General features: G+C 42.4%; 1 protein-coding gene across 2 annotated transcripts; it reads right to left on the bottom strand.

The window, feature by feature from the left end:
• Positions 1–8,247: 8,247 nt before the first annotated feature.
• On the bottom strand, positions 8,248–12,411 carry Rptn (repetin). Of its 2 annotated transcripts, XM_076574504.1 has the most exons (5): positions 12,274–12,411; positions 10,724–11,445; positions 10,263–10,510; positions 9,651–9,830; positions 8,248–9,578 (listed from the first exon to the last, which is right to left on the bottom strand). In XM_076574504.1, exons 1-5 carry the CDS (start codon positions 12,409–12,411, stop codon positions 8,248–8,250), a joined length of 2,619 nt encoding a protein of 872 aa, XP_076430619.1. The 2 variants fall into 2 exon arrangements, with proteins under 2 accessions (XP_076430619.1, XP_076430618.1); XM_076574503.1 differs by having other exon boundaries at positions 8,248–11,445.
• Between the last annotated feature and the right edge of the window lie 12,964 nt (positions 12,412–25,375).

The raw sequence follows: 25,375 nt of genomic DNA, 5'->3' as shown, positions 1-25,375 counted from the left end.
CTTAGAAAAAAAGAAAGAGAGAGAGAGAGAGAGAGAGAGAGAGAGAGAGAGAGAGAGAGAGAGAGAGAGAGAGAGAGAGAAAGGCTGCGTGGTGGTGGTGGTGCACACCTTTAACACTCAGGAGACAGAGCCAGGCAGATCTCTGTGAGTTCGAGGCCAGCCTGGTCTACAGAGCGAGATCCAGGACAGGCACCAAAACTACACAGAGAAACTAAGACTAGGCATGTTTGTCTTTAGGAGTTTGGGTCACTTCACTCAGAATGATTGTATCCATCTTCATCCCTTTACCTGCAAATTCCATAATCTTATTTTGCTTAACAGCTGAATACTATTTCATCATATTAATATACCACATTTTTGCTATCCATTCATCAGTTGTTGGATGTCTAGGCTGATTCTATTTCCTGGCTACTGTGAGTAAAGCAGCAATGAATACAGATGTGTAAGTATGTCTGTAATAGGATATAGAGTCCTTTGGGAATATGCCCAAGCATGATGTAGCTCCATCATGTGGTAGATCTATTTCTAGCTTTCTGGGGAACTTTCACACAGGGTCTCACTGCATAGATCTGGCTGGCCTGAAACTTGTTATGTAGACCAGCTGGCCTTGAACTCAGAAAGGTCATCCTGCCTTGGTCTCCCAAGTGCTAGGATTGAAGGTGTGTGCCACTACACCTGGCCAGAATTTCTTCTCTTATTTCGTGTCCTAGGACTCACAACCTAGTTCTCAGAGTATCTGCTTTCTTCCTCATCCTTCCCTGAGCACACCTGGCAGGACACTGCCCTAGCACCTTGGTAGCTGCCCTAGTTCTGCCTGGAGTGTTCTCAAAAAAATGCTCATTGGTTTGTTTCTCGTACCTGCTTCAACTCTTTGCTACAGTGCCCCTTTCTTAGGAGATCTCTCTTTAAAACCATGATCTTTAACATCCCTTTTATTTTATTTTTTCTGTAACACTTAGTATTTGGCATAATTTCTATCTTATATATTTATTTCTTACTGTTTCTTAGGAAATTAGCAATTAGGAAATGTAAACTATAGAAAACTATGCCTTTTGTTAACATATTTTTAAAATGTTTCTTTTCCTGGTATTTTGATGGTTCTTGGAATATTGTAGGCACTCAGTGTTTGTTGAGAGAATACGTAAACCGTGAGTGATGTATATTTATTTAACAACCACGGTATTTTGAGCTGGCAGAGAGCCACTAGTTCAAGAAGTCTGATTCCTCTTCTTATTCTTACCTCTTGTTGGTTTCTTGGTAAAATTTTTATTTCACCGAATTGTAGTCAATCCTTATGAGTTCCTGTGAGTAGATACCTCTTTAGCTAGTTGGATTTTTTTTCCTTTAAAGAATACATTCTGGAAAGGAGGAGATCTTGGGTAGTTTGCTTGATCTTCCTTCAAATTCTGGCCTTTTGTTATCTGGAAATTTATGTATTACTTGAGAAGAAATTTTCTGAAAATAAAGGATGCTTTAACACAAATGGAGAGAAGAATTAGGACATATTTGTTTGCAAACATGAGGTAAAAACTCTCTGAAGAGACTGATAAGGTTGGATATGTAGATATTTCCCAGACCTTGGCTGAATTGATAGATCCCAGAGCTACCTCCTGTGTGGATACCCTTCTCAACCTCTGTGTTTTCAAAGTGAGCACATGGGCAGCAGCTGGAGAGAGCATGGATGCTCCTGGGGAAGCAACTGTGGGGTGATTTCCAAGCTTCTCACCACTCTACTCAGACACACTAGGGAGCAGGAATGAAGCATTGATTTTGTTTCTCACCTACTCACCATGAACTCACCTGCCTGAACCTAAGGTGGGGGCAAGGCACACGAATTAGCATAGTCCTGATTTAAGACCAAATTCTGGTAAAGCCTGCCCATTTGATAAAGTTGCCAAAACAGAGGCTTCTGGGTTGTGTGAGATATGGAATAATGGTCCATTTAAATCACAGAATTATGGGGCTGGATTACTTGGTTAACCTAGAAATTATTTAGTACCACATTTGTTCGTCACAAAAACCCTGCTGTGGTAACCTTGGTAGCCAGGCTTTTCTTAAGCAGCACTAGTGACTCAGTATCACAACCTTCTGCAACAGAGAACTTCACTTTGTGGATGTTATAAATAAGATATTTCTCTTTAAATTGGGTCAGATCATATTCTTTCAGCTTGTACCCTTTGCTGGTCCTATTCTCTCCAGCAATGTAGAATGGCTCCCCATTCTGTGTGGCAGCTTTTGAGCACTTACCAATGCTTCTAACACCCTATGAGTTCTCCCTAGGAGAGAAATCCTGACATATCCCTCTGGAAGAGCTCCAGGCTACCTCAGAGCTCCTCAATGTCTGAGCTGAGCAGTAGTCAGGCACAGTTTTGTTTCCTTCCTGCCTGGTCATGACTTCTGTTAATTTAACCTAAAGTCTCTGTAGCATGCTTTATCCTCCTGAAGGCAAGCAGTATGCTGCTGTCCTATTGCGACAAGAATCAATGAAAACCCTTAGTCAGATCTTTCAGGCCTATTAAACCTGGTGACCTTCACTCCACCTCCTCGCCCACATTTGCTTCTTCAAAGCCAACTCATCTTTAAAGGCCCAGGTCAAGCGCTCGCCTCTTCCAGCCAGTCTCACCAAAATTCCCCAGCTCAGATGTGATGCTTACTTCCCCCATGTCCCCACCCCCACCCCCACCCCACCCCCGCCGCCAGCCTTGCAGTACAGCGTCTTTAAACTAAATGTGCTCTGATTTATAGGTACCACCATCTCTTTCAGTATTCTGTGCACTCTTTGAGGGCTGCTGTGATAAGATTCATTTGCATGCCATGTCACATGGAGCTATTCTAGAAAGACATTCCTTGATTCAGTTACATGCAAGTCTTCTCTGGGTTATAGTGATCTTCTTTCATTGGCTTGGGAGGCAATGGAGTCTTTGAAAACATGGACTCCCAAAGTCATATATTTATATATATATGTACATATATATATATATATATATATATATATATATATATATATATATATAGTGTGTGTGTGTGTGTGTGTGTGTGTGTGTCTGTACCTCTGTTCTGTCATCTGTAAAATGTAGACAACAAAAACTCCAACTCACCAGGATTCAGGAGATCTGAGGGTAAGGGGTCAATGCATGACTCATGCTCAGAGCCTTAGGAAAACTTAGTACTCATTATTTCTCTTTACTACTAATTGTAAATAAATGTTTTGTTCTTTGGTGGTAATCACAGGGAATTATAGTTGTTTTCTTGCCTCACAGAATATGAGTCTCTGGTGGTGGATACCCTGGATCTATATCCCTACTCCCCAGCAAAAGTTCCAGAAAAATTACCCTCAGTGTTTGTTGAACAAATGAGTGAACCTGGGACCCTCGGATTGTAGCCCTGATGTGTTATGTGTGTAATGTGTATCTGTAATTAGAGACATTGCACAGTTAGACCCTAGAAATAAAGATCTCAAGAACCAGTGAGGAATGCACACTTATAAATTATAAATTAAGAATGCTTTCTTTATTTTTGAGATCATAACACAATCATATAATTCCCCTTTTCATTTTCCTCCCTCCAAATCCTTCCATATAGCCCTCTTTGTTCTCTTCCAAATCCATGGCCCCCTTTTCCATTAATTATTGTTACATGCATACATGTATCTGTATATGCATACATATTCCTAAATATAACCCGCTCAGTCTATATACGTATGTGTAGGGGGTCTGACCAACAGAATGAATTAGGATGTCACACAGTCGACAGTAGAGAATGGTAGAAGCAGAAAGGTGGGGTAGAAAAATGAACAACTAAGATACTGGGAGGGGATGACTTCACAAAGATAAAACTTGGTGTGAGATTTCAAGGGTGAATATAATACTGACTGAAAAAGCTCACCGGCCTTTTAACTCCTGATGATTTGGCAATGCCCAGAGGACACTTGTCCTCTTTACTGAGAGGACAATTATTTTGCCTTACCCCTGGGGAACAAACATCCTTGAGCCCCTGTGCATGTTCTTTCTTGCGACCTTACCTTCTGTCTCAGCCCTTGGTAAGCCCAGGGAAAACAGCAAGCATCCTCTCATGGGTAAGCACTGCCTCAGCCCCTGAGCTACATGCCCTGAGTTGTAACTTAACAATTCTTTAGTGCTTAGGTCATGCCAGGCACCATAGCAGGGATTTCATGAACCCTTATAGACACCCAAAGCAGATAGTGTACATTATCAGAATTTTATTTCTTTTTCTTTATTTAAAATTCCTTTTTCAGCCGGGCGGTGGTGGCGCACGCCTTTAATCCCAGCACTCGGGAGGCAGAGCCAGGTGGATCTCTGTGAGTTCAAGGCCAGCCTGGACTACCAAGTGAGTCCCAGGAAAGGCGCAAAGCTATACAGAGAAACCCTGTCTCGAAAAACCAAAAAAAAAAAAACAAAAAAAAAACAAAAAAACAAAAATACAACAACAACAACAAAAAAAATTCCTTTTTCATTGTACATACCAACCCCAGTTCCCCTCCCTCCCCTTCTCCCGCCCTCCCCCACCCCATATATAATCCCCATCCACTCCTCAGAGGGGGTAATAATTTTAACTTGAGAAAATCGAGGCTCGAGTCACCCAGAAAGTTAAGTTGTTGGGCTACACCTGAAACCCATTTCTCTTTGGCTGTAAACGCTGCTCTTCCCTCCACAGCATCCTTTGAACAGTCGGGGACTAACAGTGTTTAATAACTGTTGATGTGACTTAAGTTTTTGAATGAACCAGAAGAACATGTGCTTGCTTTGTTCTGGGGCAAGCAAAGCCCAACAGCATTGGGTTTGGGACAGAGATACAAAGCCAAACTCTCCTCTAACAACGGAACAAACCCTTCCAAATGTAAAACCAACATGACACCGTTGCCAGGGCCAACCAATCAAGCGGCAGCTGTACCCTTTTCACATAAGCAGCGGTCACAGGGAAACTGGCTGTAACATGGCTGTAACAGCCTTACCTGCTCACCATTCTCAACTGTGCTTGTCATTGTCTAGCTATCACGTTTGGACGCTGGGAATCCTGTGACCAACAGGTGGCGCTAGAACCCCACAGAACGTTTTTCTCCATCTTGCATCAAAGATTTTTTTTTTTTTTTAAGGCCTCTGCTATATTTATTGTACCATAACCATGTTAGTTGATTGATTAGATATTTAGTTACAAAGCCATCATGCTTCAGTATGGAACTATTATAAGTTGTATCGTGCCAAAATACAAACAACCTTCTGTTTTAAGGCTGAGAAAACTGGAGTACAGTCTAGGGCCATGACTGGTCCCGGGTTTGCTGTGTTGTTAATAACTGTGTCAGGACTGGATTTCAAGGTTTCAGACTATTTCTCCCTTCATCCCCCCTTCTCCTCTTGATGCTATTTATGTATTTTATTTTTTCCAGCTATATTGAAGTACAACAGATAAAATCACAAAGATCGAAGTTATGCACTGTGATGTATTATGAAATAATTATCTTTACAAAGTTACTTAATATGTATATGACCTTGTATATTTTTTTTGTGTTATTAAAAACATTTAAAATGTCCCATCTTTACAAATTCCTAGTATATAATAGTAAAGTTAACTACAGTCCCCACACAGTATTAATAGTAGCCCTCAGAACTTACTGTTCATCTTTACAGCTGGAAGTCTGTGTCCTCTGACTGCAGATCCTTTCCTAGTCCCTCGGTGCTGAGAAGCCACACTGTCCTAGTCTCTGCTCTTATGAGTTCACCTTTTAAAGACTCTATTGAACAGTGATATTATTACAGTCTTAGTATTTCTCTTACTTGACTTAACTTCATAGCCTCAAGTTTTATCCATGCTATCATGAATGGCAGAATTCCTTCTTTTTTTTTAAATTGTGGCCAAATGGTATTATTTTTATACATAATGTATATTTATATATAGCATATTTTATATACATAGGCAAACATATACACTTACATATATTTCACCCTTCCTACATCCATGGCTGAGCACTTGGGTTGAATCCATGTTCTAGCTATTGAATCTATATTCTAGCTATTGTGAACAATGCTCAATAGATATGAGAGTACAGACATTTCTTCAAAATACTGATTTTGTACTTTAAAAAAGATATAACCATTACTAAGACTGTTGAATCATATGTCTATGCCTAATTTTTGAGGAAAAGCTGCACTTGTTTTCATGGAGGCTCTGTATGCTCTACCTTACAGTTCTTCTCACAGAGCACAGTCTTCCAAACCTCTTCCATAATCCCGTCTTTCTTAGAGTAGCCATTCTGTCAGGTGTGAGGCCACATCTTACTGTGGTTTTAATTTTCATTTCCCTGGTGGTCCCTGATGCTGAGAACCTTTCTGTGTACCTGTTGGCCATAGGTGTGTGTTCTTTTGAAAAATGTCTATTCCACTGTCTTGCCTATTTTTTAATGGATTGTTTTTATCTCTGTTGTCTGAATTCATTACATGTTTTGGATTTTAATCCCTGTTGGATATATGTTTTGCAAAACTTTCTCCAGTTCTACTGGTTGCCTTTCCATTCCATTGATTGCTTCCTATGCTGCATAGAAGCTTTTGTATTTGCTGTAGTACCACTTAGTTATTTTTTCTTGTCTTCTTGGTGGAGTCATAGTCCAGATTATTGCCAAAAGCCTTTTCCTATGTCTTTACATGTTCAGTATGAAAGTTTTTAATTCATTCTGATTTATCTGGTGAGCATTGTGAGAAACATATTTTAAAATATATTTTTTTTATTTATGCGTATGTCTGTGTAAATGTATGCCATGTGTGTTTGTGGGTGCCCAATGAAGCCAGAAGAAGGTATCAGATCCTGTGGAGCTGGAGTTACAAAGAGTTATGAGCTACCTGAGGTGGGTGCTGGGAACCAAAGGGTCCTCTGCAAGAACAGCCAGGGCTTTTAGCTTCTGAACCATGTCTCCAGCCCTGACATCTTTTTTGTTTGTTTGTTTGTTTTTGTTTTTGTTTTTGTTTTTCGAGACAGAGTTTCTCTGTGTAGCTTTACACCTTTCCTGGAACTCACTCTGTAGCCCAGGCTGGCCTCGAACTCACAGAGATCCGCCTGGCTCTGTCTCCTGAGTTCTGGGATTAAAGGCGTGCGCCACCACCGCCCGGCTTGACATCTTTTTAATAGTTGTTCTCGGTGTTATTTTTGTATGCAAGGGTGCCCAGTAAATGTGACTGCTCCATTGGTGGGGTGGTAGTGGTGGTGGTGGTGGTGGTGGTGGTGGTGAATAAGAGAGAGAAAATATCTAGAGGCATCTGGAAGGGTCTGGATCAGAAAGAAAGAAATAGACTGGGCTAGGGAAACTGTGGAACCACAAGCTTCATACTCTAGACTTTGATGAAGCACAGTGAGAAGCCTTTCTTCTAGGAGAGCTACAGATCACAGAGAGCTTCTATGACACTGACATCTCTGATGTCTAGGCTCTTATTCCTCTGTTGATGGGTCATGAGAGCTGACCAGACCCCTAATAATCCATCGCATAGAGAGAAACTATATCTCATCTGTTTGAAGATCCCTGGTAGCCCAAGCTATCAATTAACTGGAGTTATGGATGGTTATGAGCCAACACATGGATGTAGGAACCAAACCCCAAAACTTTACAAGAATAGCAAGTGCTCTTAGATGCTGGACTATCTCTCCAACCCTAAGAAATGAAAATTTATTCTTAGAAAATGTCCATAAGTGAAGGTCATATTTCCATATTGAAGAAAGGAAAAAGCCATCAACATCATTGCTCACCAATCATTTATTGAGTATTTTAATATAATTAATATAATGTTTTACATGTGGTCTTTGTTGGAAAGGTTTTCAGAATTGTCTCCCATTCTCCAGCACTCAAAGTCCAAAATCCTTTCCTTCAAATGTAGTATAAGTCTCCATTGTTCCTTTTCCTGTTACTAAACGTTAGGGAGAATTTTCTGCAATTCAATGATTCAACCAAGTATCACCTAAACTGAAAACAAACTAGGAATGATTTAAATCTACAAAGTCATCAAAATAAAGATTGGTTAGTTCATCTAATTTACTCCACCCAACCAAATAACCCTAGAATTGCTACTCAAAGAATTGAAATTTCAAAAAGTGGTTGCTAGACTAGTCTTCAGAAGCATTCTCATAGATAGACGAAAAAGAGAAGGATGACATACAACTTGAACCTTTTAAACAGAAGCAAAGGTGAATTGACATGTAGGTTTCTTCATTAGATTCAAGCTATGTTACCTCTGCTGCTCAGGCAGCCTAGTATTGATAAGCTGCTTGCTCTCGTACATAATCATAGAGGGGGTTGGGGGAATTAGCTGTTTTGGTAGGGTGGTTTCTGTGTTGTTCTCTTCTTTGGGACCTCTCACCACCATGGGTTGGATGGAAATGTCTGTCCTGGGATCCTTGGCACTGGTCATCTTCATTCATGTGGAATTTTTCTTTGTTGGGAAAACTCCTGGATTGGTCTTGGGATCCTTGAAACCTCTCATTTTCTTCATGAGTTTGTTCATCCCACTGTTGATGATGATTTTGATGTTTGTCTTGTCTCTGATGGCTTTGCTCATCTTCATGGGTTTGTCTACCATGCTGATGATCTTGACTTTCTTCATGAGTTTGCCTGTGTTGTCTTTGCTGTTTCTTCTCATCTACATGGGTTTGCCTATCCCTTGTCTGATGGCTTTTTTCATCTTCATGGGTTTGCCTGTTCTGCATCTCATATAGACTTTCCTGATCCTCAAGACTGTGCCTATCCCAGCTTTGGTGATGCTCTTCCTCTACCCAGTGGCCCTCCTCACTACTCTGGGATTGCCAGTCATACTCATTATGGGAATATGGCTTTTCTTGCTGTATCTGAGCTAAGAGTTTGTGTTGATTATCTTGTTCAGGTTTCCATGCCTGGTGGTGAGTTTGCTGATCCCTTCTATCCTGGAATCTCTGTCTCTGGGTTTGATTCACTTCCTCTCTTGAAGTCTGTTGACTTAGTTTTCCTGACCTTCCAGATTGCTCAACATATGAATCTCTCCTTGTTTCATCAGTTCCTTGGAAGTACCTGTTTTGCCCTTGAAGTTCAGTTTTCCCAATCTCTAACTGACCACAGTGAGGACTCTGGCTTTGTCTGCCTGTCTGATCGTAATGAAAACTCTGGCCTTGTCTGTCGGTCCGATGCCAGCTTGAACTCTGGTCTTCGTTGTCTGATTGACCCTGGTGAGAACTCTGGCCTTGTCTGCCTGTCTGATCATAATGAAAACTCTGGCCTTGTCTGTCGGTCCGATGCCAGCTTGAACTCTGGTCTTCGTTGTCTGATTGACCCTGGTAAGAACTCTGGCCTTGACTGCCTGTCTGATCAAAATGAAAACTGTGGTCTTCTCTGTCTGTCCGATGCCACTGTGAATTCTGGTCTTCACTGTCTGGTTGACCCTGGTGAGAACTCTGGCCTTGACCATCTTTCTGACCCCAGTGAGAACTCTGTCCTTGACCACCTTTTTGACCCCAGTGAGAAGTCTGTCCTTGTCCACCTTTCTGACCCCAGTGAGAAGTCTGTCCTTGTCCACCTGTCTGGCCCTGGTGAGAAGTCTGTCCTTGTCCACCTTTCTGACCCTGGTAAGAAGTCTGTCCTTTTCCACCTTTCTGACCCTGGTAAGAAGTCTGTCCTTGACTACCTGTCTGACCCCAGTGAGAAGTCTGTCCTTGTCCACCTGTCTGACCCTGGTGAGAAGTCTGTCCTTGTCCACCTGTCTGACCCTGGTGAGAAGTCTGTCCTTGTCCACCTTTCTGACCCTGGTGAGAAGTCTGTCCTTGTCCACCTTTCTGACCCCAGTGAGAACTCTGTCCCTGTCCACCTTTCTGACCCTGGTAAGAAGTCTGTCCTTGTCCACCTTTCTGACCCTGGTAAGAAGTCTGTCCTTGTCCACCTTTCTGACCCTGGTGAGAAGTCTGTCCTTGTCCACCTTTCTGACCCTGGTGAGAAGTCTGTCCTTGTCCACCTTTCTGACCCTGGTGAGAAGTCTGTCCTTGTCCACCTTTCTGACCCTGGTGAGAAGTCTGTCCTTGTCCACCTGTCTGACCCTGGTGAGAAGTCTGTCCTTGTCCACCTTTCTGACCCTGGTGAGAAGTCTGTCCTTGTCCACCTTTCTGACCCTGGTAAGAAGTCTGGCCTTGTCCACCTTTCTGACCCTGGTGAGAAGTCTGTCCTTGTCCACCTTTCTGACCCCAGTGAGAAGTCAGTCCTTGTTCACCTTTCTGACCCTGGTAAGAACTCTGGCCTTGACTGCCTGTCTGATCATAATGAAAACTCTGGCCTTGTCTGTCTGTCCGATGCCAGCTTGAACTCTGGTCTTCGTTGTCTGATTGACCCTGGTAAGAACTCTGACCTTGACTGCCTGTCTGATCAAAATGAAAACTCTGGCCTTGTCTGTCTGTCCGATGCCAGCTTGAACTCTGGTCTTCGTTGTCTGATTGACCCTGGTAAGAACTCTGGCCTTGTTTACCTTTCTGACCATAATGAAAACTCTGGCCTTTGCTGTTTTTCTGGTCATGAGAACTCTGGCCTTGTCCATCTATTTGACCACGTTGGAAACCCTTCTGGCCTTGCTTATCCATCTGTCCATAATGGAAACTGTGGCTTTGTCCATCTGTCTGATCATGTTGGAAACTATGTCTTTGTTTGTCTGGCTGGCTATTGTGAGAATTCTGGGCCTGTCTGTCTGTCTGACTGTAGCCTGATTTCTGATGCTGCTTTCCATATTGTTCATAAGAACCAGATTCTTGTTGACTGGTTTGACTAGAATAAGAATCTTGTCGGAGTCTTCCAGACTGGCCATGGCTGCTTTGTTGTCCAAATGTTTTAGACTGGCCATAATGAGAAACTTGAGCTGGGTTCTTGGACTGATTTAAGGCAAAGACATATCCTTGACTTTTGGCCTGGTCATTGTTAGATTTATAACTCAATCTTTGACCAGAGCTAGAGTATTGATCATCTGTCTCAGACTGATCAGAGCTATAATCTGTGTCTTCTCTCTCAGAATGACCATAGTGGGAGTCCCCATGGAATCTCTCTGACTGACCATGGTGGGAATCCCTATCTTGTCTCTCTGTCTGACCATGGTGAGAGTCTGTATCATGTCTCTCAGAGTGACTGCAGTGAGAGTCCTTATCTTGTTTCTGAGACTGATCATGTTGGACATCCTGACTTTGTCCCTCAGACTGACTGTTGTGAGAATTCTGCCTATGTTGTCTGCCTGTGTTTTCTGAAAACTTATGGCTCTGTGTTCCTTTCTGATCCTGTTCTTTCCGGGGGGAGGTTCTGCTTCCATACAACTTACTATCTAGCTTATGATGGCAGGCTTGGGCCAATTCGAACACCAACAAGAGGTATTCATGAAAATCAACATATCCATTTCTGTCTCGGTCCAAGTGTTCCAGAATGGTTTCCACAGTCTCTGGGTCATTTGGTCTCTGTGAGAAGAAAAAAAGGAAAAAAAAAAAAACCAAATGTCCTTTTATGGATGCTGGATTGTTTATCAGTCTTAATGCCTCAATCAGCTCCCAAACAGGGTTTCTTTTTTTTCTTTTTCTCTTTCTCTCTTTCTTTCTTTCTTTCTTTCTTTCTTTCTTTCTTTCTTTCTTTCTTTCTTTCTTCCTTTCTTTTTGTGAAACTATTAATGTGAAGTGGCTTGGTTCTGGTTCTAGTTTTTGATCAGCTTGTTTTCTGAACCTCATCTTTTGATGAACCAATGGGGTATGACCACAGGGAACAGGCAACTATATTAACAATGGATTTGAATCATTTGAGAAGGTTATTATATCTTTCTATATGGTATAGCCTACATGTTTATATACCTCTTTCTCACTACACTGTGACATTATCAAAGGAAAAGAAGTTAGTTTTCTTCATGTTTGTATCCTCCATAACTCGCACCATGCCAGTATGGAATAGGCACTCAATGAATTTTTAGTAAATTAATGAATAAATACCTGAGAAGGTGTGTGCACAGGATTACATATAGAAAATATGAATGACAGAATTTTAAAAAGCTATTCCCCATTAGTTTGAAGTTGTTCTGTGTTTTGTTCATGTACAAAGAAGGAGGTGTGTGTGTGTGTGTGTCTGTGTGTGTGTGTGTGTATAAGAACTACTGAGGAACTGTCTGAACTAGAAGGAGCTTATCAGTACATTACTGGTGGGAAATAACCAAACAAAGCAAAATACTAACAAGATATCTTGAATGCAGACACCAGAATCATGCATTCCATGCCACAGGATCAAGATCCTGGGTGTCTTACCCGAAGGATGTCTCCAAACTCAGTGAGAAGCAGCTGCTTCAACTCCATCTTGCTCAGTGAAGTGCATGCCCCATGGTGTTCAGCATATTTCTGGAATGCCTTACTCACATTGAGTATGCTGTTAAGAAGTTGAGGCATTCTGGCAAATACAGGTGAATCTTTAAAAAAGAAGAAGAAGAAAAGAAAGAAAGAAAGAAGATTTTGTTTATGTGTGGGATGAAGACCTGGAGTCGGTATTTCCAGAGAGTGGTTGCTTGGGTTTGGGAAAGAGGTTTAAGAAACCACAGAGTCCCTTCTTAACCATAATTTTAGGCTAGTCATGTGACTAACACTCAGGCTCCAAATGTCAAATATTATCATGGCAGTGATTCAAAGCAGTTTTTCTTTGCTAGGAAAAGGCAAATTCTTAAAAAATTAGACCTATGTAGTAGACATTTCACAGGCCTTCCTCTCTACTTTGGGTGGGAGTTGCTTGACTGAGACTCTCATGTGAGAGCAAAAAATGAAGGAAGGTTAGCCCAAAGAGGATGGGCCAGAGGGAAGTACAGAAGTGTGCAGTTTTCCAGCAGTGACTGCAGAGATCAGTAAATGCATGCCATTGAAGAGGTATCTATCTTCTAAGGAGTCTTCTTTGAGCAAGAAAGGAGGTAAAATATCTCTTTCAGTGGTCCAAGAAGCCTTTCTGAGAGGTTAAGTTCTTGAAAACTCTTTTACCAGCTTATTAAACAGAATCAGTAAAGGGAAAAAAAAAGTTACAGAGAAAAGCAGCAAGTGGACACGCTGCACACATGACAGATACTGCACAGTCAGGTCAGCACTGGCCATGCTGGGGAGCTGGGGTCTTCTGCAATCTGCATGCCAATAGTCCTTCTGGTGGTACAAAAAACTATGCTCACAGGCTTCTGAAAATGCTCCCCAAATGACAAAACATGGGCAGACAGTAATGCCTGTACATGTGAGGGACAAATAATTGATTGCACGGGACAAGCCGCGGCTTTTGTGACTGTTGATGATAGTGAAATTGGGTGTTGCTGAGTCCCCAGGGTCCAGGCCTTGCCTAACTTGTACAAAAGGTAAGCGCTTCACTCCAGAACAGGCAGCTGTCAACCGGTCATTCAGAAGCTCCATTTGGGGATAGGTAGGGCCCACATAGTTAGAGGTAGGCTGCTCTAGCACTCTATTCTAAGATAGAGCTCTGAAAAGGAAGCAGAAAGGTGCCCAAGAGTATCACCGACAGGAAACAGTCTCTGCCCTCCACCTCCTAGCTTTCTACTATAAGGAGTATATACGGCCACACTTGTAGATACTGCTGTTGCTCCAGCATGCATGTCTTACCTGTTGGAGGAAGAGTGAGCTGAAGATTCAGGAGCCAGGGAGGATGTTAGAGACCTGAAAATCCATCCTATTTATAAGGTTTTTAATTATCCTACTAAGTCATCCCAGGAGACACCCATTCTGTGGTGGGTGTCTGAATCATTCTGGGCTCAACCCAGCTCAGCCCAGTTCAACCCTGCTCGACCTCTCCCTCTGCAAACCGTTTGGTTTATTTACTTCCCCCATTTGCTCATGAACCTGTTTGTCATTGTAGTAGGTGACACTTTTCAAGTCTCAGCCCCACTTAATTAAGGGAGTGTAGGTGCTACACACTGCAGGGTTGAAAAGACAGAGGTTCTGGCTGAATCGATCCTTAGAAATTGTTCCATACCAAGGCTGATGGGGGTAGATAACAGTTCAGTCATACCAAAGAAAGATGTTTATATGTTCTATTAAAAAATCCCACTCAAGTAGAGATTAGCGAGTCTATACATTTGGTCAGGATATACTTCTTGGAAAATATAAATCTTAAACTTATATTTTGCTTGTACAAGTAGATACTCGTATATCTTACTATTTTTAATGGCCATTCTTTTCTGCAGGCTAGTAGGAGAAGTAGTTGTACGATCAATTTTAAGGACATAATGGGTGGCAGGTGATGAAGGTAGAGTTGACATTTGAGAGTTTTATTGTTGTTTTCCTTTTTGCTTTTTTAGAGACAGGGTTTCTCTGTGTAGCCATCACTGTCCTGGAACTCACTCTGTAGACCAGGCTGGACTAGAACTCAGAGATCCACCTGCCTCTGCCTCCTAAATTCTGGGTGGGATTAAAGGTGTGCACCACCAGCATGACACTCGAGTCTTTAAGCCTTACAAAAAAGTTAGAGTTAGGGGACAAGCTGGAAGCTTATGATGTCTGTGAGATAGAGATATTGTTTGTGACCTGAGCCTCCACTTATCGCCCATCTCAGTAACACCTGTGACACATCAGCACAGTGTCTTGTCATAGAGATCCTTAATAAATCTTCAAGGATTAAGTGAATTGTTGAATTGTGGACACATTGGAGAATGAATCTTGTGTAAGGAACAAAGAGTTCGAGATTCACCTGCCTTTCTGCTTTGTCTCACAAGTGCCAGTTGTATATAATTACATATGGAATACATAATCATATTAAATAATTGATTATATGATTATATAATTAGTTACATCAATTGATTATATAATTAGTCTCCAAGTCAATTGCTTGTGATGGCACTTGCTCTTATTTACTCTGTCTTTAGGATTTTTTAAAAGGAATCATAAAAGGTCAGAAAGATTTTAGTCTAATTGGACTAAAGAAGCTTCACATCAAAAAGACTTTGAAAGACCAGCGTAGGACATGCGAAGTGTTCAATAATTAGAAAATCTGGATGGAATTCTTCTGGGCTGGCCTTGGCATTCCTTCAACTCCTGTTTTGTAAGCAAGATTTATGTTGTTCTTTGGAACACTTAGGAAGAGAAGGAGAGAAAGCAAAGACCGAAGCGAAGCGGCATAGTTGAGAACTCCCCACGTGGCTGGAATTAACATGGGTGCCTATGCCTGGGGAAGTAGAGAGTGACAGAAGAGTAGAGGTAGAGAATTCGGGAGCTGAAAGGGAAGCTTAGCTTTAGCTTCTTCATTTACAGATGAAGAGACTGAAGTTTCTAGTTATACTGAATGACCTGCTGAAGGACTCTCACAAGGCCTGATGCACATTTACCTTCTTAGCACAGTACACTCCCCTCCCCTTCCCTCCCCTCTCCTCCCCTCCCCTCCCCTCCTCTCTCCTCTCTTCTCCTCTCCCTTCCTTTTCTTCATTTCTTTATTTCTATCTCTCTTTTCTGAGGAATGATCTCACTATGTAGACCAGGCTAGCCTCAAACTCATGACAATCATCCTTTCTCAGGCACTCAGCTTCTAGGATTACAGGTGTGTTACCACACCTGGCTAATATGCATTTTTATGCATTCTATGGAAGCTAACTAGCGCCCAATTTAAGGGTTTATTTTAGTGATACATGTTAATTAAGGGTTTGTTGTTTTTGCTGTCAGCATTGTTTGGGGGAAGATTTTAAGTTCATTGCAGTATGTGACTAGTTTTCTCCATTAATCTAGAACTGAGGAATTTCCCACGATTAGACACGAGTGCTGAAAGTGGAAGCGTTCTGGGCAGCCTGGGATACATGAATCACTGTAGTTTGTGGTGAATGGATGGACCTGAAAGAGGAATGTCAGAACAGGGAGGCCAGTTAGGAATCAGTAGTGTGGCTTTGGTGAGAAGCAAGGGGCTTTGATCCTAATGGAGCAAATTAAACTGTAGGAAGATGGATGGATGAAATAGGGAAAGAAAACATTTTTTTTATAGATTCAAGAAGTGGAAAAGAAAGTGGGGATGTCACGAATCATCCCAAGGATTTAATCTAGGTGACTAAAAGGACCACACTATATAATGAAGGAATGTAACTTCAGAATGAGGCTGGTGGAATCTAAGACGAAGAGACTCTGCTGGCATTCCCAGGGTCTCTGTCCTTTGAAGTCTGGTTTTCCTGCTGCTTCAACTGTTTTCTCTGTGTTTGTCGCAGGATTATCATGATCTTATAAGTAGGAGCTTCATTCCATGAATTTACTTAACACCTAAGCTCTCTAGCATGGTCAGAATCACCTAGTCAGTTATTCAGTGGATACTTGTGAGCATACGGAAGGCCAGTTTGTAGGTCCAGAGTCAAAACACAATCCCTGTTCTTTGTTTATGTGCGGGTGCCTGTGTCTCTGTGTGTGGCCTGTGTGTGAACAGGTATGCTTATAGGCCAGAGCTCAACATCAACTGTCTTCCCCAGCTGCCCCTCACCTTACTTTTTAAGACAAGTCTCTTGCTTAACCAGAGCTCACTTTACATAGCTCTGGCTGTCCTGGAACTCAGCATGTAGATCAGGCTGGCTGAGAACTCATGGAGAACTCCTGAGTGTCAGGATTAAAGGTGTGTGCCACCAGACCCAATGCATCCAAAGCACTCACTCATCATTAATGCTGGACTTGCTGACCAGCAAGCCCCAGGGTTTGCCCCGTCTCTGCCTCCCCAGCGCTGGGGTTATCGGCACATGTTGCTGCGCTAGATTTTTGCATGGATGCTGAGGATCCAAAGTCAGACCCTCATGCTTGTGCGGTAAGCACTTGGTCAACAGAGCCTTCTCCTCAGCCTTCCTGGTTTTCATTCTTATAGGCCTTTGGTTTGGTGCTGGAGAAATGGCTCAGCAGTTAGGAGCACTTGATGCTCCTGAAGAGGACTGAGTTCAATTCCCAGCACCCATATGGTAGCTCACAACTGTCTGTAACTACAGTCCCAGGGGATCTGATGTCCTCTGTGGACCCCTGTGTGCACCAGACATGTGGCATGTGGCAATAGACATACATACAGGCAAAAACACTCATACACATAAAAAAAAATAAATCATTAAAAAAACCCCCACAAAACATTAAACCCTACTAGGTGGTAGGATATGTAGGAAGAAGAGTAGGTTTTGGGAGTTAGAAATAGTTACATTTGCATGCCTATAATGTTAGCACTAGAGAAACTGTGGCAGGAAGATCACCAATTTGATGCCAGCCTGGGCTTCACAGTAAGATTCATATCTCAAACAAGCAAATGAAAAAAGAGAATAATATAGATTGCTTGTGCTTGCCCTGTACTGATGGAATCATGGGATGTCCTGGGTAATATTGGGCAGATGGACATTCATAGAAGTTGGAAGCTTTCATTTGGAAGCAAGCATTCTAAGATTCGGTGATTCCAATCGCAGGTCTACCAGGGACTTTCATGTAGTGTTAACTTCACTGTATTCACAATTTGACGAAAGCTCACTCTTCCTCTATGGAAAATGGAGACAGCAGTCATGGCTGCCCTGCCACCTTATTAGCACCTATGAACTCTGTGAAGACCTATGCCATTTTGCTTATTGTTTCTCAGTGGATTTTGATCTCAAAGGTAGGAGGTTTGAAGCCACCAGCTATTGAAGTCTCCCTACTATCCTCAGATAGGTTTTTTATATATGCTAAAATGCAAAATAAGGCATGGAGGAGGGAATATTATTTTCATTTTCTAAACAAGGGAACTAAGGGTGAGAGAAGGATAAATAATGTGTTCAAGGCTGTGCTGCTTGTAGCTCTCTTAGCTAAGGTCTGAACCCATGTCTTCCTCATTCCAAAGCCCTTGCTCACAGACCTGTTTTGCTTCCCATTCCTCTAGGAGAGAAATAGTTTCCCTCACAGACTAAAGTGAAAAAGAACAAAATAACTCACTAAAGACATCCTGTGAAGGCATCTAGCATTGAAAAGAGAATTCCTTAGCCAATCCAACATCTATTATTTGATTTCCATTGTTCCTCCAGTGCCTAAAAATAGTTTGGACACTGAAAGCACATGCATTCTCTTTAGAGAGATAAGACAGATGATTATTTGGTGTAGAAATCTACACAGAATTCCTGGGAATTTCCCTAGCACCAGGTTTCTCCCTAATACCACAATGTCTCCCTCCATCAAGATATCTCTTTCATTTCTCTTCCACTCCATCCCTCCCCCAACCAACCCATCCCCTCATGTTCTCATTCCCTCCTGTTTACCACCACCCACACTCCCTGTTTACCCAGAATACCTCATTTCTTTCCTCTTCCCAGGGCAATCCATGTGTCCTTCTTAGGGTCCTTTTTGTTTCCTAGCTTCTCTGGAGCTCTGGGTTGTACTCTGGTTATCCTTTGCTTTACATCTAGTATCCACGTATGAGTATATACCATGTTTGTCCTTCTGAGTCCAGGTTACCTTTCTTAGGATGATATTTTCTAGTTCCATCCATTTGCCTGCAAATTTCCTGATGTCATTTTTTTTTTTTTTTTACAGCTGAGTAATATTCCGTTGTGTAAATGTACATTTTCTTTATCCATTCTTTGGTTGAGGGGCATCTAGGTTGTTTCCAGATTCTGGCTATTACAAATAATGCTGCTATAAACATAGTTGAGCATGTGTCCTTGTGATATGATTGAGCATCCTTTGGGTATATGCCCAAGAGTGGTATTGCTGGATATTGAGGTAGATTGATTTCCAATTTTTTGAGAAGTCACCATACTGATTTCCAAAGTGGCTGTACAAGTTTGTACTAGAGCCAGCAGTGGAGGAGTATTCTCTTTATTCTATATCATCTCCAACATAGGCTGTGGTCAGTGTTTTTTATTTTAGCCATTTTTGATGGTTGTAAGATGATATCTCAGAGTCATTTGATCCTAGCTAAGACCCCTAGCAATAGTGAAGACAGTGCTTGAACTGGCCTTCCCCTGTAATCAGATTGGTGAATACCTTGACTATCTATCATCATAGAACCTTCAGCCAGTAACTGATGGAAGCAGATGCAGATACCCATATCCAAGCACCAGGCCTAGCTACAGGAGTCCAGTCAAAGAGAGGGAAGAGGGATTACGTGAGAGGGGGTGGGTGGTGGTGGTGGTGGTGGTGGTGTCAAGATCATGATGGGGAAACCCACAGAGACAGATGACCTGAATTTGTGGGAGCACATAAACACTAGACCGACAACTGGGGAGCCTGCATTGGGACCAAATTTGGGCAACAGTGTTGTTGCCTGGTCTGTTTGTGGGACCCGTGGCAGTGAGACCAGGATCTATCCCTGGTGCATGAGCTGGCTTTTTGAAGCCCATTCCATATGGTGGGATGTCTTGCTCAGCCTTGATGGGGGGAGGGGACAGGCTTTATCCTGCCTCAACTGAACTTGCCAGGCATTGTTGATTCCCCATGGGAGGTCTTACCCTTCTGAGGAATGGATGGGGGTGGTTCTGAGGAGTGGATAGGGGTGGATTGGGGGAGGTGGGGGAGGATTGGGAGGAGGGGAGGGGGAACTGTGGTTGATATGTAAAATGAATTTAAAAAAAAGAAAAAAGAAATCTACATAGAAAATGCAACTTTTTGCGTTTACTATTGACAGTCCTGAAGACTGGTGTGAAATGAGGTAAAATTTCTACTTGCCCATTAAGTGTTTTTCTTTTAAGAAAATTAAAAGGGAGAATTCATAAAAGCATTTATTATTATTATTATTATTATTATTATTATTATTATCATCATTATTTGTGTGTGTGCATACTCACCCACACATGTGTACCACAGTGTGTTTGCAGCAGTATGCATGTGGAGGTCAGAGACAACTTTGTGGAGTCTCTCCTCCCCTCCTTTACATGGCCTCTCCAGATGGAACTCAGGTCATCAGATTTGCATTGTCAGGTGGCAAGGATCTTAACCGGATAAGCCATCCATCATCCCTCTGTATGACTCTTGACCCTGTTGCAAGCCTTTGGTATTCATTTACCTTGGATAAAGATATGCCTGTTGGACCTGACAGGTATGAGTCTGAGTTAATGGATTTTTCAGGAAGACCCATTGTTGTATTTTGGCCAAATCATCAGAGATGATTATCACACAATTCTCAGACCTCCTTCTTCTGATGAAATGCTGGGTGCCTCTCTAGTCAGATAAAGCCCACAGAAATCCCAAACATGGCTATTTGGGTTACAAGAGAAGGCTCCCGGTGCAATGTTAGGTAGGCACTTCATTCCTGCTACCCCTTGGCATTCAGCAGGAGCCTAAAGCTACAGATGGGACAAATGAACACCCACCAGAGAGGACTAATTAATAGACTCTTTTGAGATTTCTTGATATTCAAAGGTCATTTATTATCATTACATAAATAAATTGCCATTTTAAGTCTTTCTTTTCAGTGAACTACATTCCTAATTATAGGCCATTTCCCTAAATAACATCTGTAGGAGTCAGGGGATTTTTAAGGCAACGTTGGCCTCAGCAATATTTTAGCCTTGTCCGAGAGTATGCTCTGAGCCCAAAGGAGGAATTCCGCCTGGGAGTTCTGGAGTACATACAGTGTTTCTAGAGCTGAGATCTTTACCCCAGCTTGTCTCTGTGCCTCTTATACCACTGGACTCTGTTCTAAGAGCATCTCATCTCTCTCCTCCCCAATGCTTTATGCTCTATCATAAACCCAATTGAAATGTGCTAGTAAGTATCTGAAGCTGTTGTTGAGCTTGGCCCAGAGGATTTTTATTTCCTAAAACATGGCTAGGAATGCTACAGACCAAACAGATGTCTTTAAGATGGCAACGTTTGGATCTTTCTAATCAGAAAGGTTTTTGAGGTATTTTGTTTTTTGTTTGTTTATTTGTTAATTTTTCTTGTTGTTGACTCTGTAGCCCAGGCTGTGAGGAACTACAATATGCCACAAGGGCATCCTTAAACTCGTGGCAATTCTCCTGTTTTTGTTTTTCTGGATTCTACAGATCCGTTCTCGCTGTTAAACAAACTGGCTTAGAACTTCCTTTATTGGCCAGGCTGGGCTTGGATTAACAACGATTCTCTGATTTTGCCTCTTAAGTCCCAGAAATACAGTTCTGGACCACTACAGTTCCTTTTTCCTAATGGCCTTACTTGCAGTTTATAATGGTGATTCATGCCTGTAATCCTTGCACTTAGGAGGCTGGGACAGGAAGACTGCTAGGAGTTTGAGACCAGCCTCAGTGGCATAATGAGACATCTTTAAAAGAAAAAAAAAAGCTTTGAAATAATTTATAAACCATACAGTTTACCACTGAAAGTATACAATTCAACACCATTTAATGTTGTACAGCTATTATCATAATCTAATTTTAAGATACTTTATAAAAAAGATTTTGATTTGAAATTATGTGTATGCATGTAGGGATATGCACACATGAGGGCAAGTGCTCCTGGAGTCTGACAGAGGATGTTGAAAGCTTTGTTTGGAGCTGGAGTTGTGAGCTACTTAACATGGGTGCTTGGAATTAAGCTCTGGTCCTTTACAAAAACAGCGTGTGCTTTTAACTATCAGAGTCCTCTCTCTGGCCCCCAATTTTAGAACACTTTTGTACCCCAAAAGAAATCCTGTGCCCACCACTATTCATCTCTTATTCTTCTCTGTTGCTATCCCTGTGAGGTGCTAAAACTTTGGGTTTCTCTAGATTTGCCTATTCTGATCCTTTCATGTAAATGGAGTCATAGAACATTCCACTGTTAGGCTTCTTTCACTTAGCATAATGTTTTCAAGGTTATTCATTTTATAGCATATATTAATAATTCATTTCTATGTCCAAGTTAATACTTTTAGGATATAAATGAACCATTTTGTTTATTCACTCATCTTTTGATGGGCATTTGGGGGTGGCTCAGCTTTTGGACTCTTACGAATCACGATACCATGAACAGTCAGGTATTTTTTGTGTGGTTCTATGATTTTGTTATTTTTTTTCATCTTCATCTAGGAGTGGAGTTGCTTGGTGATATGGAAACTTTTTTTACTTTTTGAGTAAAGGCTGACTGTTTAGAGTTGTTTCAAGATGGGAAGGGATGGTAAGCTTGAATGCCCTGGCTTGAGGATGACAACAGGCAAAACCTGCCTGGTTGAGTTGCTGAGAGGCAGAGCAAAGGTCAGGGATATGGAGTTACCTCTGTTGTTTTGTGCCTCCCAGGGTCTTGCACAACTTGTAACTCAGCAGCTACCAAAGCACTTCTGGTAATAGGCATCTGATAAAGATTTGTTGATCAAAGGAATGCATATATCCTGAGGTAAAGTTGGAGTGGAGGAAAATGGGTAGGGGTAAGTGCGCTTTGTAATCTGTGAAGTTTCCACCATAGTTTAGCTGTTATTAGGGTTTCACTTGATGAGTGTTTTCTTTGCTCCCTGGAACCTCTGCTGTCAGCCATATTCGAATGAACTTGGGGCATGTGATGTGCGGAAGCCTGTGCTTTCCCACTTGCTGATGGATGTAAAGCAGTTAGATATTCTGTTTTCCCTATAACCTTTCCTTGCTCATCACCCTAGTACACCAGAGAGCTTGTAGCTCAGAAACGGGAAGGTTTCCCTCAAGGTTCTGGCCCAGTTTCATTGTGAATGTGGCAAAGACACTAATGTGTCATGGTTCAATTTTTCAGAGAGGTTGGAAGCAGGACCCTTGCTGGACCACGGTGATTTCAAGAGGTCCAGGGAATGGCAGCTGGTATAAAGACCTTACATACAGAAGGGACAGGAGAACTGCATTTGCTCCTTAGAAAGAGCTGTATGTCCACTCTCCTCGGCCATCTGGGAGGCCATTCCTGAGATACAGTACAGGGCTCAGAGGTGTCCCGAGCAGGAGGCTGGCTTCATCTGTGATGCTGCGATGTGTGCCAGGCAGTTCTGGAGCAGGCAAGCTGAAGTCAGTGCTAGGGGAGAATCAAACTCACAGACTAGTGGTTCTCTACCTTCCTAATGCTGTGACCTTTTAATACAGTTCCTCCTGTGTGGTGACCCCCAACATAAAGTTATTTTCATTGATACTTCATAACTGTAATTTTGCTACTGTTATGAATTATGATGTAGATATTTGTGTTTTCTGATGGTCTTAGGCAACCCCCAAAGGGATTGGGAACTGCTGTCATAGACCCTCCAGAGTTCAACTTGCTCTGCTCCTGATGCAAGTAGGTTGATGTCCAAGCCATCCTTGGCAGGTATTAGTCCTATGGCTTCCAGAAGAGCAGATGGTTGCTGTTCTAAGCTCATGTCTATGTCTCATTCTCTTGGCTGTTCAGTTTAACAGGATGCTGAATCCAGGGTCCCAAGAGATCACAGAGAGAAAAGCGGGTGAACAGGATGAGTATGGTAGGACGTACTTGTTAATCTATTGTTTCATCACTTGTGGGTGGAGATGTGGAGCAGGAGGAAGGTGAGGAGTTCAAGGCCAGCCTGGGCTACATAGCAAGTTCAAGGTCAGCTTAAGTTAAAATAACAAGACCCTGCCAGGAAAAGAAAAAAGGGAAAAAGACAATAAGAAAACAGTAGTGCATACCAGGAGCAAGCCAGTTGCAAAGTTATCTTGGCTGTGTAAGGAGAATAATCTTTTGCCAGCAAAGTTCAGCCAGTGGATTAGAGATCAGAGGCCACTGAGGATGGCCTATGGGCTCTGGTGGATTTTATGTAGAACTGGGGAAGGACACTGTCCCCGATTCTCTGTGACTTGTTGCCTGGTCCCATAAGTAAGTTCAGTTAATGCTTGAGCGATACACCCACTGGGTCAGGCCCACCTAACACACTCTTGGCATAGGAAAAAACAGGGAAGAAGAGTGGGGTTGGGGCCAGGAAAGAGTTCTCTCCCCCCCCCTTCCCTGGTTCATTCTTTTATTTGTTCATTTATCCTTATGTCAAATGTTTAGTGAAGGAGTCAGACCTTTCAGGGGAAGAGAGGCTTCTGGAAAGAGGTTTTGGGAGAGCTGGAGGTCATGGTTGGAATATAAGTGGAATTTCATCATCATGCTTCTTCTCCTACAATGGGACAAGCCTGGACAAGTACTTCCCCGCCACTCCGCTCCTAATTCCAACCCTCCAAGAGCCTCATCTCCTTGTGTGTGCCTCAGCTATGACTTGGCTTAATTACCACACTCCTTAGCCATGAGAGTCCTGCCTACGCATAGCCTTTAAAGCCCAGCTCCTTTGTTGTGGTCATGAATGATCCACGTGGCCACAGTTACCCTGCTGGAAAAGAATCATGTCTCTTGCCCCTTCCTGTACTAGGAGCAGAGGGGGAGCTGGCTACAGTTCAGAGCTTCGGGAGTATGAGGGCCAGGCAGAATTTTGTTGTGACGCGTTATAGGGGCTGGACAAACACAGCAGGTGCCTGTCTGCCTGTGGGAGTACTTGTCTCCATTTCTCTGTGCAGCATAGCAGTCTGCTCATGGCAGCCTGCAAGGGGAGAGACTGGTAGTCACCTTACACAGGAGTTCAGAGCCTGACCCTGTGCCAGAAGATCAGCTGTGGAAAATGAGTGGGAAGGTTGAGCTGTGGCTTGAAAGGACCAGAACTCTATACCTTGAGTCCTATAGGCTTCATTCAGTAGTTTTCTTATCTCTGACAAAAAAAAAGTTTAATCTGTTAAGAAAAAAAAACTACATTTTTTTTTTACAAGATCATATAGGATTACACAAAAAGTCAACACTAAAGCTACAGTTAGAATCCAACTTGCTTATAGTGGATGTGACTTGCCCATGCTTGTAATCTCAGTATTCAGTGGAGGCAGAAAGGACTGTTAATTTAAGGACGGCCTGGGATGCATAGTGCGATCCTGTCCTAAGCAAATCTGAATTCTGCAACACAAGTATGTTTTCCTGGGAGTCTGTCTATGGTGTATACTATTCTGTAGTCACATTTAGTAATCTAGTTCAAGGTAGAGAGGGCATGCATCTGAGGGTTAGGCAGATATGAATGGAAATCCCGATTGCCTGGGATTGTTGCAGGGAACCTGTGTGGTCACGGTTGAAACTGACTGGTCTAGGTCTGGCACAGAGAGCATGGGCCCTTCTCTGCGGAGATTATCTAGCCATTGTCAGTGTTCTGGAAATTCACTAGGTACCAGAGATCCTGAGTTGCTCAGGCATACTGCTTTGGTTATTTCAGCTTCCGCTGGTCGAGTATGTCAGGAGTTCAGTAGTTTTATGAGCAGAGATTATTATTATTATTTAGTACATTAGCCACCCACAGAGAGGAGATGCTGCGCTGCTTGCCTTGTCTGAGATACAATAGAGGGACTTTGTAGTCTTTGCCATCCATTTGAGTCTTGAGGATGTGGGTCATGGATAGTGGGTGTTTTCAAAGCTGCATTTTTACTTTTGTCGTAATTTGGCCTCTTATAACACACAGTTAGCCACCTAACTCCACAGA

This window comes from Peromyscus maniculatus, chromosome 6 (assembly GCF_049852395.1).
Source record: "Peromyscus maniculatus bairdii isolate BWxNUB_F1_BW_parent chromosome 6, HU_Pman_BW_mat_3.1, whole genome shotgun sequence".
NCBI lineage: Eukaryota > Metazoa > Chordata > Mammalia > Rodentia > Cricetidae > Peromyscus > Peromyscus maniculatus.
Note: the sequence above shows the minus strand (reverse complement) of the source record. Positions and strands in the feature narration are given on the sequence as shown.

What these genes read in the sequence shown, in the direction of transcription:
- Rptn (XM_076574503.1), bottom strand. Translation starts at nt 12,411, where the DNA reads ATGCCTCAACTTCTTAACAGCATACTCAATGTGAGTAAGGCATTCCAG. An exon ending in AGTTTGGAGACATCCTTCGG is followed by an intron (nt 11,446 to 12,273) that starts GTAAGACACCCA and finishes TTCTTCTCACAG; the next exon opens with AGACCAAATGACCCAGAGAC.